At 56.7% G+C, this 13,003-nt stretch overlaps 1 protein-coding gene across 3 annotated transcripts in view; it reads right to left on the bottom strand.

Annotated features, from left to right (window-relative positions):
• Positions 1-13,003, bottom strand: part of LGR6 (leucine rich repeat containing G protein-coupled receptor 6) — a 108,222-nt gene that overhangs the window by 14,889 nt on the left and 80,330 nt on the right. For all 3 annotated transcript variants that reach the window (XM_046679936.1, XM_046679937.1, XM_046679938.1), the window contains 5 exons: positions 5,471-5,539; positions 3,432-3,503; positions 3,209-3,280; positions 1,929-1,997; positions 695-766 (listed from right to left, as the gene is read on the bottom strand). In XM_046679936.1, coding sequence (XP_046535892.1) covers positions 695-766; positions 1,929-1,997; positions 3,209-3,280; positions 3,432-3,503; positions 5,471-5,539 — 354 coding nt within the window. The remainder of the gene's footprint in view (positions 1-694; positions 767-1,928; positions 1,998-3,208; positions 3,281-3,431; positions 3,504-5,470; positions 5,540-13,003) is intronic.

Here is a 13,003-nt window from a genome sequence, read left to right as displayed (position 1 = left end):
CTGCAGACGAGGACCCTGAAGCTCGAGACGTTAAAGAGTGAGTCCAAACTCACACGGCAGTAAGAGCCAGCCTGGGGGGTCTAGTGGTTAAGATTCTTTGCTGTCACCCCTGTGGCCCGGGTTCATTTCCTGGGTCAGGGAACTACACTGCCCATCTGTCATTGTCACACTGTGGCGGCTGCGCGTGGCTGTGATGCTGAAAGCTCTGCCACCGGGATTTCAGATACCAGCAGGGTCACCCATGGTGGACAGGCTTCAGCGCAGCGTCCAGACTAAGACAGACTAGGAAGAAGGACCCGGCCATCCACTTCTGAAAAACTTGGCCATGAAAACCCTGTGAATGGCAGCGGAGCGTTGTCTGATAGAGCAAGGAAGGGGAGAGGATGGCGCGGAAAGACTGAGCAGGGCTCGGCTCTGCTGGACAACAGGCAGCGAGGAGTCAGAATAGACCCGACAGCACTAACAACAAAGTAGGTGGCAGAGCTGGGCCTCAAACCCAGGTCTGACCCCAGAGACCACTGTCTCTTTGCCCTGAACCAGAGGGGACGGCCCGGACAGGTTCTCAGCAGCAGCTCACGTTGTCCCTCTCTGCAGGAGACAGGTGACCCAGTGGGACAGAGCAGGAGGGCCTTTTCCCAGTCCACAGCAGTGAGGGCACAGGGCCGAGACTGGAGAATGCTCATGAGCCACTCACAGGACTCGGAGCCTGGGCAGCTGTTGGCACATCCCCGGTGGGAGCAGCCGGATGCCCGCGCGGGTCAGGGTCCTGCAGGGAGAACAGAGACAGTGCTGGCACCAGGCCCAGGGCCCTACCATCCCCGGCCTCCTGTCTTCAGCTCTGGGGCTGATGTTGACGTGGGAGGGGAAGAGGTGGGAGGCACAGGGTGGGGGTGGGGCTGTGGGGAGAGAAAGCAGCCCTGGTACCTGAGCATGGAGCTCCCCTGGGACTGGAGGAGGCTGGGAGGGCAGCGGACAGAGAGGGACACAGCCCAGGGGCTCTGATGGGCAGACGGTGCCTGCACGCCCAGCCCCACCCGACCCGCCACGTCCCCACCCAGCGTCTCGTAATGGTCTCCAGAAACGCAGGGTCTATAGGACAGGGACTAGAATCTTCTCTGCTCTCCTTAGAGAGGAAGGATAGCCATGGGCAAGGAGTCTACAGAAAAACACCCCCGTGGAGTCATGAGAACCAAGCACAGAGTTTGCTCCCTGCGCCTTGGGGAGGGGAAGAGGTGGGAAAGAGGGAAGGCCCAGGGGTGGGCAGGGCTGTCGGGCAGGCTGGAGAGTGGGCTTGGCTTAGGGAAGGAGTGTCCAGGAAAGACTCCAGCCAAGGCCATCCTTGGGGAACTTTGACTTCCCTCACGGGAAATTTTCCAGATGCCAGGGAATCTGGGGGAGACAGAAAGGCACAGAGGAGTGTGCCCGACCCGGCCACGAGCGAGCTGTGTGACGTGGGGCAGGACAGCTGACTTCCTGACATCACTCTGGTGTCTGCTTGGTGGCTCCATTCATTCTCTTAAGTGCACTGAGGGCCTACTGTACTCTGGCACCCGCTCCCCTCTACAGGCTATAATAATGGGAATATGAGAAGGTCCTTGCTGGGGTCAAGCTTCAGGCAGGAGAAGGAAATGGGTTTTCACAACCCTCCTCCCTGTCACGGGTCTGGGGCCAGGGTCAGGAACCCTGACGTCAGAACAGAGTGAATGGGGGAAGCCCAGCTTCCTCATCCTGACCACCTGCCACCCCTGGCCTTGCGGCAGCAGTGTCACATCAGGAGATGGCCATGGCCTGGGGCCGAGCCAGGCTGGAGCCAGCAGCAGAGGCAGGCCAGATAAGGGGCAGGCAAAGAACCTGGATGGCCTTAGGCAGAATAGCTCCTGGGGGCGAAGCTGGGGCCGGAGGAGGGGGAGGCAGGAGCGGCCACTCACAGGATCTCCAGGCTGGTGGTGCCTTTGAGGTCTGGGAACTCCTGGATGTCCGTGGCGCCGTTCAGGGATCTGGAAACAGAGGCAACAAGCTCTGAAGGGTTGGGTGGAGCGTCTCACCATCCGGCTCTAATCCTCAAGATCTCCCTTTCAGAGACTCCCCTTCTCGGGGAAATGTCATCCTCCCCGCAACCTCCCTCCAAACGTCCTAGGTTGCAGGCCCTGCCCGAGGCTGCACTGTGCTTAGCACGATCCACGCGGCCCTTTTCCTACGTGGCTCAGCCCACTGTCCCCAGACAGAGCCAGCTGTCTTGAGCTCAGGCCCCACTGAGCAAACCAGCACAGGAAGGACCATGGTGATGGCCTCTGCTTAAGGCAACAGCTTGGGCGTTTCTGTAAGGTCCCTGGCTCTGGGTTTTGCTTATTAGAGCTGACGCAGGGCCTCGCTAAGTTGTCATCTCCTAGGGCTTTATCAGAACCTCTCACTGGTCCTTTCATGCTGCTTCAGACCGAGGGCTCCCCCTCCATGCCACCCCCATCTCGGCGAGGACATGGACCACACGGGGCCTGCGCAAAACAGGAGCATGAGGACACGGGTGTTGTGGACCCAAGGGGGTGGTGTGGGGTCTAGAAAGGAGCCCAGGAGCTGGAGTCAAGGGTCCTGGGTTCAAGCCCAGTCAGGACCTGAGAACCTCAGAATCTGTCTATAAAGCGTCTTAACAACACAGCCTCACAGGCACGGGGTGAAGACAGAGTGCGGTAAGGGAGGTGCACACCAAGTGCGTGCCTGGAGATGCTGGTTCTGTTATCGTGATGCCCTACGCCGAGAGTAACCCCAGGAAGCTTTTTTGAAGGAGTGGGGCTCAGGCTGGGAACTAAAAGAATGGCAGGGAGAAGATGAAGGAATGTCTTCGGGCTAAAGGTGGTCCAGCAAAGGCCCCGGGACCCACGCTCCAAGGCCACGGGAGAGCCAGACCTCAGCCAGGCCTTAAGGAGCAGCGGCCTTGAGCAGGACTAAAGAGCCTGGATGGAACTCCCCAACTGTGGAGAGGGCCCTCCTCCCATCTGAGATGGAGAAGAAGCCACAGGGAGGGGGAGGCGGCCGTGGAGAGTGGACAGGTCTGCAAACAGGCCTGAGCCCAGCGGGGGCTGCAGCCCTGAAGACCACACCCTCCAGTGGGGGCTGAGCCTTGCGGGTGGGGGTCTGCAGATGGGGGCGGGGGCGGAGGAGCAGTGAGGGAGGGAGAGGTCCAGGCCATGTCGGCCTTCCGAAGCCGACTTACAGCGTGTGCAGCTTCGGCAGGTACTGGAACGCTGACCTTCCCACAAACTGGATGGGGTTATCGTAGAAGTGTCTGCAAGAAGACGCGAAGTTCAGTTCCTTGGCCCTTTCAGCCGGGACCATGGAGACCAGGAGAGCAGCCCCTCCCCATGCTCCTGCGCCCAACCCTGTCCTCGTCCCCCAGACGCCGCTCAGCACCAGGACACGGAGGAGCCAGGACTCACATGGTCTGCAGCAGAGGGTTCCCCACGAAGGCCCTTTCCGGGATGGCCTTGATGTTGTTGTTGTGGAAGCCCCTGGAAGACAGCCCGGGGTCAGCGAGGACTCGGGGAGGAGGGAGTAGAGGGAGGGACCTGAGTGTACGGAGCTCTCGGACAGCCGACCACAAGGCCGTGAGACCAGAGGACTTCAGCCTGGGTCAAACAGTCCAGGGTCAAACCCTGCCTGTGACTTTTCTCCTTTGCTCGGGAACTCACCATCCTTCTCCCTGACCCTGGAGGGTCCCCGAGGAGGAAGCTGAGGGTGGGTGGGAGGAGGAGGAGGACACGGAAAGAACAGAACTTCTAGGGGCTTTTGGGGTGAGGAACGCTCCCCAAGTGGTGGCTGGTGTGGCCCCGAGGCCCTGAAACTGAAGGACACAGAAGTGCAGTGGCAGCGAGAGGGACGCAATGCCGAGCAGGATGTTGAGTGACTGTGGACGGCATTATGGGGACTGAGGAACGAGGTGCCCGGTGGAGGGTCTGGGCCTCTGGAAGGTGGGAACCATGGGTTTGGTTAGCTGAGGAGCATATCTGGAAATAAAAGTTAGACTGAAAAGTACGTAATCCATGCTGAGCAGGCCCCTTTCCTCCTTTTCACGGGAGATTTCTGGGTTTTCCCTGCATCCTCCTGGCTCTGTCCCCTCTCTCTTTGTCCTGCCCTCCCTGCGTGACCTCCACCTCCAAGCCCTCTCTCACAGGGTCACCACCGGTGCCTCCCACCTAGGCCTGTTCGTTCACCCGTTCATCCCCTGCTGGCTTTGGAACACCGCCTCTGTGTCCAGTGCTGCGCTCAGCCCCGAGGGATTCAGAAGTTCTTAAGACTGAGGCAGCTTCTCTCAGAGACGTAGAGAGACAGAGACGGACGGACAGACACTTCCACACAGGCCCTTCTTGCTTCTGTTAACCTCGGTCTTGGCTCTCTCCTCTAATCCGTTCTTGTTCCCTCTCCTCACACCTTGGCACACCCTGTTCCCTCTCGATTGACCAAATCTCATCCTTTCCTCACGTCCCAGCTCAAAGGAAAAGTCAGGCCTTGGTGACTGTCTGGCGCGCCTCATGCGGACCCTTCCCTCTGGCTGGTGCAGCTGCTGCCTATTGCTATGTGCATCGGCCTTCGCCCCTTCAGACCTCCGGGCGGGATGGAGGCGGGGAGGGGTAGTTGGAGTGGAGATGCTGTGCTGTCTCAGCATCTGGGGCTCTGACCATCAACTGTGGTTCCTCAGCCGGCTCTGCTCCAGCGTCAGTATGTCTCTCGCTGTTGCCCGGGATCCTCCCCCGTCGGCATGCTCCCCTCCGGGGGTCGGCCCTCTGCCCATTGGGCTTTTCCGTCTAGATCTTTTCCTACACGGTCCTCCATCCTCCTTCTAGGCCCATCTCAAGACGCCTTAGCCCACAACACTCTTTCGATGTCACTCTGGACTCCTACAATCATTTCAACTAAGATGTCACAGTTTACGGTCAGAATTACATACGAGCCTAACTGCCTGGTCCTGTTCCCTGCATTACACACGTCACTGTGTCCTCAATGGGCCTGAAGGATCCCTGGGGATGGCTCAGCATAGCAGGTACTCAGTGAATGCTAAAATAGAATAATAGTAAGTGGTGGCTTGGGGAACCAAAGCCAGCTTCTCGTCTCCCCCAAGGGGACAAGGTGCTGAGGAGTGACCCCAGAAACCATCCCCAGTTCCTCTTCTCACTCATCTCCGGACGCACCCAACCAAGGCAGGGGCGGTGCCAGGCCCGGCCTAACAGGAGGCGGCTGGTGCCACGTGTCTCCCAGGCTGGAAGTGCTTAGGGCCATTTCTGCTCCTGACACACCCCTCAGAGATGCCCAGAGCCAAGCTCTTGAGGCCTGTGACCACTCAGACCTGCCCTGGGGGCTGGAGGGCAGCGACAGTTTTCACAAGGACCACAGGAGGTGAGGGTGCACGGGAGGCCCAGGCCTGGCTTCCATCCCTGCCCTGGGAGAAGAGGACGCCAGAGAAACCAACAGAGGAGCTCACAGTTCCTGCAGTCTGCCCAGGGTCCGGATGGCGACGGGGAACTCCCTCAGCTCGTTGTAATTCAGGTCTCTGGAACGGAAGGCAGAGCAGTCATTAGTGGCAGCCGAACGGGGCATGTCGGGGTCCCTGAGAAATGGAAACTTGGCTCCGGGGTTGGCCAGAGAGATGTTTCCAGTCTCCAGATCGAGCTGCCAATGCCTGGAAACATATTTGGGATGCTCACATCCCGTTCCTCCTCCAGCAGCCTTGAGGCTTGGAGCCTTCTGGCAGCAGAACTGTTTTGAGGGGACACTTAGGATGTGGCCATTGGAACTCACTCCCTCGGAAGGAGTCCCTGCTGGCTCAGGAAACATCTCAGCCTTTGGAGACATGAGCGGCTGGGGAGGGGCTGACGGGAGAATGGGGCAGCAACAGGGTGACGCATTGTCCCCAGCGCTCGGGGAGCACTAGGGACGGTCCCACAGGTGACTCCTTGCCTGTCGTGGCCCCTGTTGTTGTCTCCTATAAAAATGCACAGGGCTTCTTATCTTTGGGCGGTGGCATGACAGCGAATCGTTAGTTTCTCTTACTCTTTTCTGCATTCCCTTTTTTTTTTTTTTTTACTATGAACATAGATCACACGTACAATCAGAAAACAATGGACAGAATTTCAAAAAGTGGTAGCAACCCAAGTTGGCAAGGATGTGGGGAAACGAGCATTCTAATCAACTATGAGTAGGAATTTATGTACAACATTTCAGAGGTAATTGAACGATATCTTTTCAAATTCAAAGATTCATTCCCAGTTACTCCAAGGCCAGGAGATTGTCCTACAGAGAAGCCTGCTCTGGGGTGTGAAGACGCCGTGCAAGGATGCGCATCACAGCCTGGTCGGGGCAAAGGGGCAAAATCCTGACCCGCTCGTGATCAGAACCTCCCCTCTTCCACCACCTCAGGGGTCTTCTGCGTTTGTACCCTTCATGTGAGATAAACCAGAAAGGAGCCCGAAAGACAGGGCGCCCCATCCGAAGAGCAGGAAGCCAGCGAGAGTGGCTGGGAACTGAGAGGCAGAGCCGCCGACGTCCAGGCGTGTGCTCTGCGTCACAAGATGGGATGCCCTCCCCATGCGGGAGCAGAGGAGACACCACTTTCGGATTTCTAAAGGTGGCTTTCACCTCACTCAGTGGCCAGTGGGTTAGCGCCTCTGGACAGGTGGCTGATTTGCATGGGGCTGTGCCGGGGCCTCCACTTCCTGAGGCTGGAGTGCATGCCCCAGGCTTTGGCAATGGGGGGCTTGGTTACGGTGTCCCTCTTGAGCCCCCTAGGATGACCCTGGCCTGTCTTCTCAGCCTTGTGAAGCCACCTCTGCCCTGACACCTTTCCCGAGAGGACTGTCCAAGGCTGGGGCAGGGGACCACACAGAGGCCCTTAATTACAGTGACCTGGCAGGTTTTGTGGGTAAACACCGTGTTAACACGGGGATAATGACAGGCTCCTCTGCGTGACAGCGTCATTACACTTAATAGTCCCAGGTAGAGCCAGGGGCCAGAAGAGCCGTGGCAAGTGTCTGGCAGCCAGTCAGCCACATAATTGCCTCTCCACTAATTACCCGATGACGCTCAGACCATCCCGGTGATGGGGAATAGTTACGGCACAAATGCCCCGCCCACTCTGTGCTCTCTTGAGTGAATCAGACGCCTTTCCCTCAAACTCGCAAACCTCGATGGGCTCATAGAGAGGTTCCCACGAGCCGCTGAGGGGAGGACGTGGGTTCCCAGGGACCAGAGGCACTGGAGCTGGACGGAGGAAGAGTGTTCACCTCTCTGGGGTTCCACCACGGGCACAGAAGACGCCGGGAACATCGGGCTGGGAGAGTGGAGGATAGAGGCAGCAGGGATGCGCAGAAACACTCTCCTTGGTCTTAGATTGCATGAACGGTTCACCCGCACATCGCGGCATCTCCAATTCAAGTGTCCCCAGTTTAACTCGGTTCAGCTCACTTGAGGATTCTCTACTGTCCCCCAGGGCAACTGGATTTCCCATAAGTAACATAAGAGCATCTTCCCTCAAAGCCTGAATGTCGCATCATTGTCTTAAATGCAGAGATTCACGCTGGTCTGGCCTCAGAGCTTTGCTCTCAATTCCATCCGCCTGGAACGCTGAGATATTGGCACGGCTACTACCCACTTCATTCAGGCCTCCGTCCAATGACCCCTCATCAGAGAGGCCTCTCTCTGCCTGTCATTCACCGTTCCTCCACCCTGTCTGGGGGATTAAGAGTGGCCATGAGTCTAGTCATTTTATAGTTTGTCACTTTGTCAAATCAACATGTTGCATCTTTACCTTATACGATACATCAATTATATCCCAACGAAGCTGGAGAAAAAGAAAACAGCCGCAAGTCCTTTGCAGCTTCTCTGTCAAGAGCTGGCCTCTACCTCCCAGCTCTGGAGACTGGGCTGGCCTTGTGACCAGCACTGACCAACAGAACGAGGTGAAATTGGCATGGTGTGACCCAGTCCTAAGTCACTTCACAGCCTCTGCCTTGTCTTGGACTGCCCTCTCCACCGTGGAAGGAGGCCGGGCTAGGCTCCCAAGTGACAAGAGCCATGCGGAGAGAGGACCAGCCAGCACCAGGGCCCCGGACGTGCGAGAGGCTCTCGCCCTCAATGAGCCTCCAGCGACCTGGAGATGGAGCCCAGGGCGAGAGCCCAGGCGAGGCCAGCCAGCCCACAGACTCATGGGAAACCATCAATTGCTGTGTTACACCATGAAGTTTGGGGTTGATTTGTTGTGTAGCCATAGGTCATGAGATGCCCCTCTTTCATTTTCCTCGTGGAACATACCGACATCTGACACACATTTGTCAATTTTCTTCCCACCCAACTAGAATGAAACTCCTTGAAAATAGGAACTTTGTCTGTTTCATATTCTAAACACCAAAATAGTATTGGCACAGTAGCTCGACAAATTCCTCTCGGATGAATAAATAAAAGTGGATTAATGAAAATCTCTAATGGACTCTTAGGGGACCTAGCGTATTTGGAGGAACATCCTTATGGTTTTGAGACGGATGTCAAAAAGGCCGTCCTGAGGGCACCGTCGGGCTTGCCCAGGGACACCGAGAATGTGGGACGGGTCCCCTGTGACTTTGCCGTCACTGAGCCCTCACACAGTTCTCTGGACCCATGTCTAGGCAGCCAGATCGAGTGGTTCCAGGCCTCCCTGCTGGTTTCTGGTCAGGAGTTCTGCCAGGAACAGCCTCACAGACAGCGGAAAAAGACACGTGGTAAGAGGCATGCAAACTAAAAGGCAGTTTCTGTAGAGACATGTGGGAGAATAAAAATTGTGCAAATGTCAAAAAGATTCTGCAAACTACATGCCAAGGAGGTAGCCTGAATTCTCCCACCCAGACTGCTACACAGACTCAAGGACCTGGGTGATCGCGAAAGCTTTGCTTTGTTTGGTGCTGTGTAGACGCAGTCTCCCGCTCTGACTGTCTAAGGAACACGTCTCTGGAACTCTCTGCCCCAGACGAATCCAGCTTGGTGCAATGGACGCTGGTTGCTGCCCCGAACACACAAAGCATTCTGCCGGGCAGAGTGGAACGTGGAGAGGTGGGTAAGAAACACTCTGTCTAGACGGATGTAGAAGACAACCAGCTGAGTGACCTGGGCACGATGTGGTAGGTCCTGGAGGACACACAGGGCACCGGGGCCTTTGGAGGCTGTGGAGCTGGGGGGACGAGAGGGCTTCATGGGGACGTGGCATCTGAACCAGGTCTTGACGGCTGGGCGGGATGTCAGCAGGTAGAGAGGAAAGGATGGTGGGTCAAGCAGACAGAGCTTAGTTTAGAGGGCCTGTGCTGTGGAGTTCTGAGAAGAACCAGTGGTGTAGTTTGGTCAAGCAAAGGGCATATTTGGTGGTGAGGCTGGACAGGAGTTTCCCCCGGACTGTGGCGCATGCTCCTAACTGGAGTCCTGCCACCAGGTCATCCATGAGGCAACCTTGGCTGAGCACCGATTCTGCGCCAGGCGCTGAGTGCTTGGCCCGAATGATCTCTTATTCCTCACGACAGCCTTGCAGGTGGACACCACTCTACACCCGTTTTACAGTTGAGGGAAGTGAGACAGAGGTGTCCAATAAGTTGTCTGATCTCACCCGGTTATTAAACAGCTGTGGCAGAGACCACCCTGTCCACCAAAATCCCCCCCCTCCTTCCTCTTTAGCTGCACCACTTAAAAAACGCCATGGCCACTAGCCACGTGTGGCTCTTTACATTAATGACAAGTTAGTAAAATTAGCAGTTCAGCACTCGGTCTCACTAGCCACACCTCAAGCGCTCATGTGGCTAGTGGCTACCACGCCCGTAGCACAGATTTCGAACATGTCCGTCATCGCAGAAAGTTCCAGTGCACAGCGCTGCCCCACAGTAACAGGAGGAATGGTCAGGAACGTAGCTACAGTGAATTTCCCAGCCTCCTTTGCAGGAGGTGTGGCCGTCCGACCAGATTCTCCCCCACGGAAGGTGTGCAGAAGGGGGACGTGCCACGTTTAGTCCAGGATTTATAAAACAGCCAGCCTGTCTCCTCCATCGTCTCTCTACCTTCCACCAGCTGATGCTGAAGACCGTGAGGCCCTGGGGCTGGTGAGGTCCCAAGAAGACACACCCTCCGTGGACTTCAGTGATCCAGAAATGAGCTTCTCTTGTCTGATCCATAGGTGTGTTGTTCCCTATTTGTTACAGCTAGTTCGCCTCCCTGAACCGACTCGCACGGCAGCCAGGATTGGAACCTGGCGGCGCCTCTGGAGCCCACACTTATAGCTACTACACGTCTGCCAGAAAGATCTCTTTACAACGCAAAGCTGACTGTCACTCTCCTGATGAAGAATCGGAAAGGTTTCCTCCTTGCTCACAGAACAAAGTTCAAGTTCCTTAACGGGCGGCGGTGGCTAAGTCATCTCCAGCCCCATCTGCGGTCAAACCCTTGCGTGTTTACCCGCGTCACCCACGCTGTCGACCTGGGACGCCCTCCCCACACCCTCAGCTGTTGATGTCCTGGTCGTCCTCTGAAGTCCGGCTCAGGTAGACCTTTCTTCATGATTGACTCCGTCCCTGCAGGCAGAACGAATCCCTCGCCCGCTCAGCACTTTCTGGTCTTTCTCCAGAAACGCGCTCAGCATCAGATGGGTCAGAGCGCTGGTGGTGGTGGTAACAATGATAACGGTAATTACTACGTAACAATCACAGTTCTAGGCGACCTACACATATCAACTCGCTTCATTCCCTCGCCAGCCCTTTGAGGTGGGTGCTATTATTACCTCCATTTTGCAGAGAAACTGAGGCACAGAGAGAGGCAATCACTTGACCAGGTTCCGCAGCTAGGAAGGGAAGAGCCGGGACGGAAGCCCAGGCAGCTGAGTCCAGAACGGGGTTATCTGTGTGCACGTGTCCCCCCACGAGATGGGAAGCCTGCTGCAGTCAAGGAGCGCAGGGCTCCCTGCTGGGTCTCCCGGAGCCCATCCGTGTGAATGTTCACGGTCGAGGATGGTCCCTTGAGCCCACTGTGCGAGGCCTAGGTGGGGGGCTGCGTTGGCCTCATGGCTGGCCGCATGGGGGCAGGGGCTCTGCTCCTTGGCATTAAGCGCTAACATGCAGGCTCTTGGCGGCTGCAGGGAAGGCCGCCCTGGCCCAAGGCTCGTTCCATTGCAGAGTGGTTTACGATGCCCTAAACATCAGCTGGGAAACTCGTCCATCCGTGGCTTTATAGTCTATTATCTTTAATAGCCCGGAATCAGCCAGAAGCCCAGGAAGAGTTAGTTGTTCCGTCTGCTGCTCCCGGGAGCTGGGAGCAGACGGGAAGGGCCGAGGTTAAGGAGAAACCATTCCCAGCTCCGGCGAGAACTCAGTCTAGAAGCTGCAGCAGTCCAGGCTAATCACCCCTTCGTCTGGTCAGCTGTTTCCAGCCAGACCCAATCAAAGCTGATGGCAAACCCGTGGCACCGGTGAAAGAGGCTGAGAAGGCGACCCAGCTCCCCAGCTGCTCAAGGACCCACGTCCCCAGTTTTCTCCTCTCCAGCCGGCTGTGCAGGAAGGGCCGACTCCTGAGGTCCCCGGGGAGCCTCGCTGGACTCAGACCGCAGACTGGCGAGTTTCACAGCTGCCTCGCCCAGCCCCTTCTCACTGCTCGGGAAACTGAGGCTGGAGGAGAGCAGGGAAATCGCTGGACGTTCCAGAACCTGTTGGCTCCCGGTTGAACGCCCTCTCTATCTGCTCCCCAGCGCTGTGTCCTGGCTACGCTTGGAGCAGCAGGGCTGAGAAGAGAGTTGCAGGGAGAGTGGGAAGGAGGATGAACGGGGAGGCGGTGGACACAGGCTTCCCCCAGGTGCACGAGCATGTCAGAGCCCGATGCTGGCGCTGGAGGCTGGACTCCTCCTGTGTGTTATCCGCACGTAGGGAGAGCTCCTGTCCTCTGGGTGCCACAGGGTCACCTCGAGCCAGTCACTTAACTTCGCTCCGTGTGTCTCCTCACCTGCAAACCATGAGGCTGCCCTGTTCACCCAGCCCAGAGCCTGCATGGAGCAGACGCTCAAACATCGCGATTGCTCTTCTCTCTTCCTTCACCAGACATTAGACACCAGGACAGACCTCATTAGACACCACGACAGCAGACACACAGGGCGCTCTCTCTACTTTCAATAGCAATAAAGCAGGATTAATATCATTAATTGGGCTTCCGCTTACACTTTTATTCTCCAGGCTAATACCCTTGGGTATTGCCAGGTCACAGATAAGGGACAGGGAGGAACGTGGGTGAGCCCAGCTCTTTCATCTCCCGAAGGCCTGTCCCAAAGCCGAGCACAATGCGTACGCCTCTCAGCCGCTCTCGGTCCTGCAGACGGAGCGTCTGCCGGAATCTGACTGCACACGCTCGGGGCAGGCGACCCGGTGAGCCAGGAACCAACAAAAGCTTTATGACTAACGGCATTGTTTTATCTTCTAAACAGCCCACAGAGAGGGCCACCCCTTTAAAAAGGCAGCAATTAGTAAATTGTCACCAGTTTATTGAGAGCCACAGACACGCCTTCCTTTTGCCCTCCCTCCACCTACACTCTCTTCCGTGCCAGAAAGAAAATTCGGAAAATCCCTGAAGTGATTGCAGAGCTGGGTTTAAGGAAAGTTGCTGACCTCTGATACAGAGGTCGTGGTCCTGCCCTAATGAAGCACTGGGGTCAGAGAAGCCTAGAATTGGAGGGCGGTCAAAGGTCACAGTCCAACCTGCCCAGGCATTTCTCCAAGTTAGAGAGCATGGGACGTCTGTGCTGTCTCCTGGGCTGGGAGAAAACAAATGAGTAGATTCTTAAATCTGGCGTTCAGGGGCAAGGTCTGGGCTGAAGACTTCGCATTGCACTGAGTATGGAAGACCGGAGCTGGGAAGAACCTCAGAGATCGGCTAGTCCAGTGCTCCCGCAGTACAGATGGAGAAACTGAAGCTCAGAGAGGAACAGAGATGGCCAGGGGTCAGACAGCCGTTCCTTTGTTCTTCAATATTT

Source organism: Equus quagga, chromosome 12 (genome assembly GCF_021613505.1).
Source record: "Equus quagga isolate Etosha38 chromosome 12, UCLA_HA_Equagga_1.0, whole genome shotgun sequence".
Classification (NCBI taxonomy): domain Eukaryota; kingdom Metazoa; phylum Chordata; class Mammalia; order Perissodactyla; family Equidae; genus Equus; species Equus quagga.
This window is presented reverse-complemented; position numbering and strand designations above follow the sequence as displayed.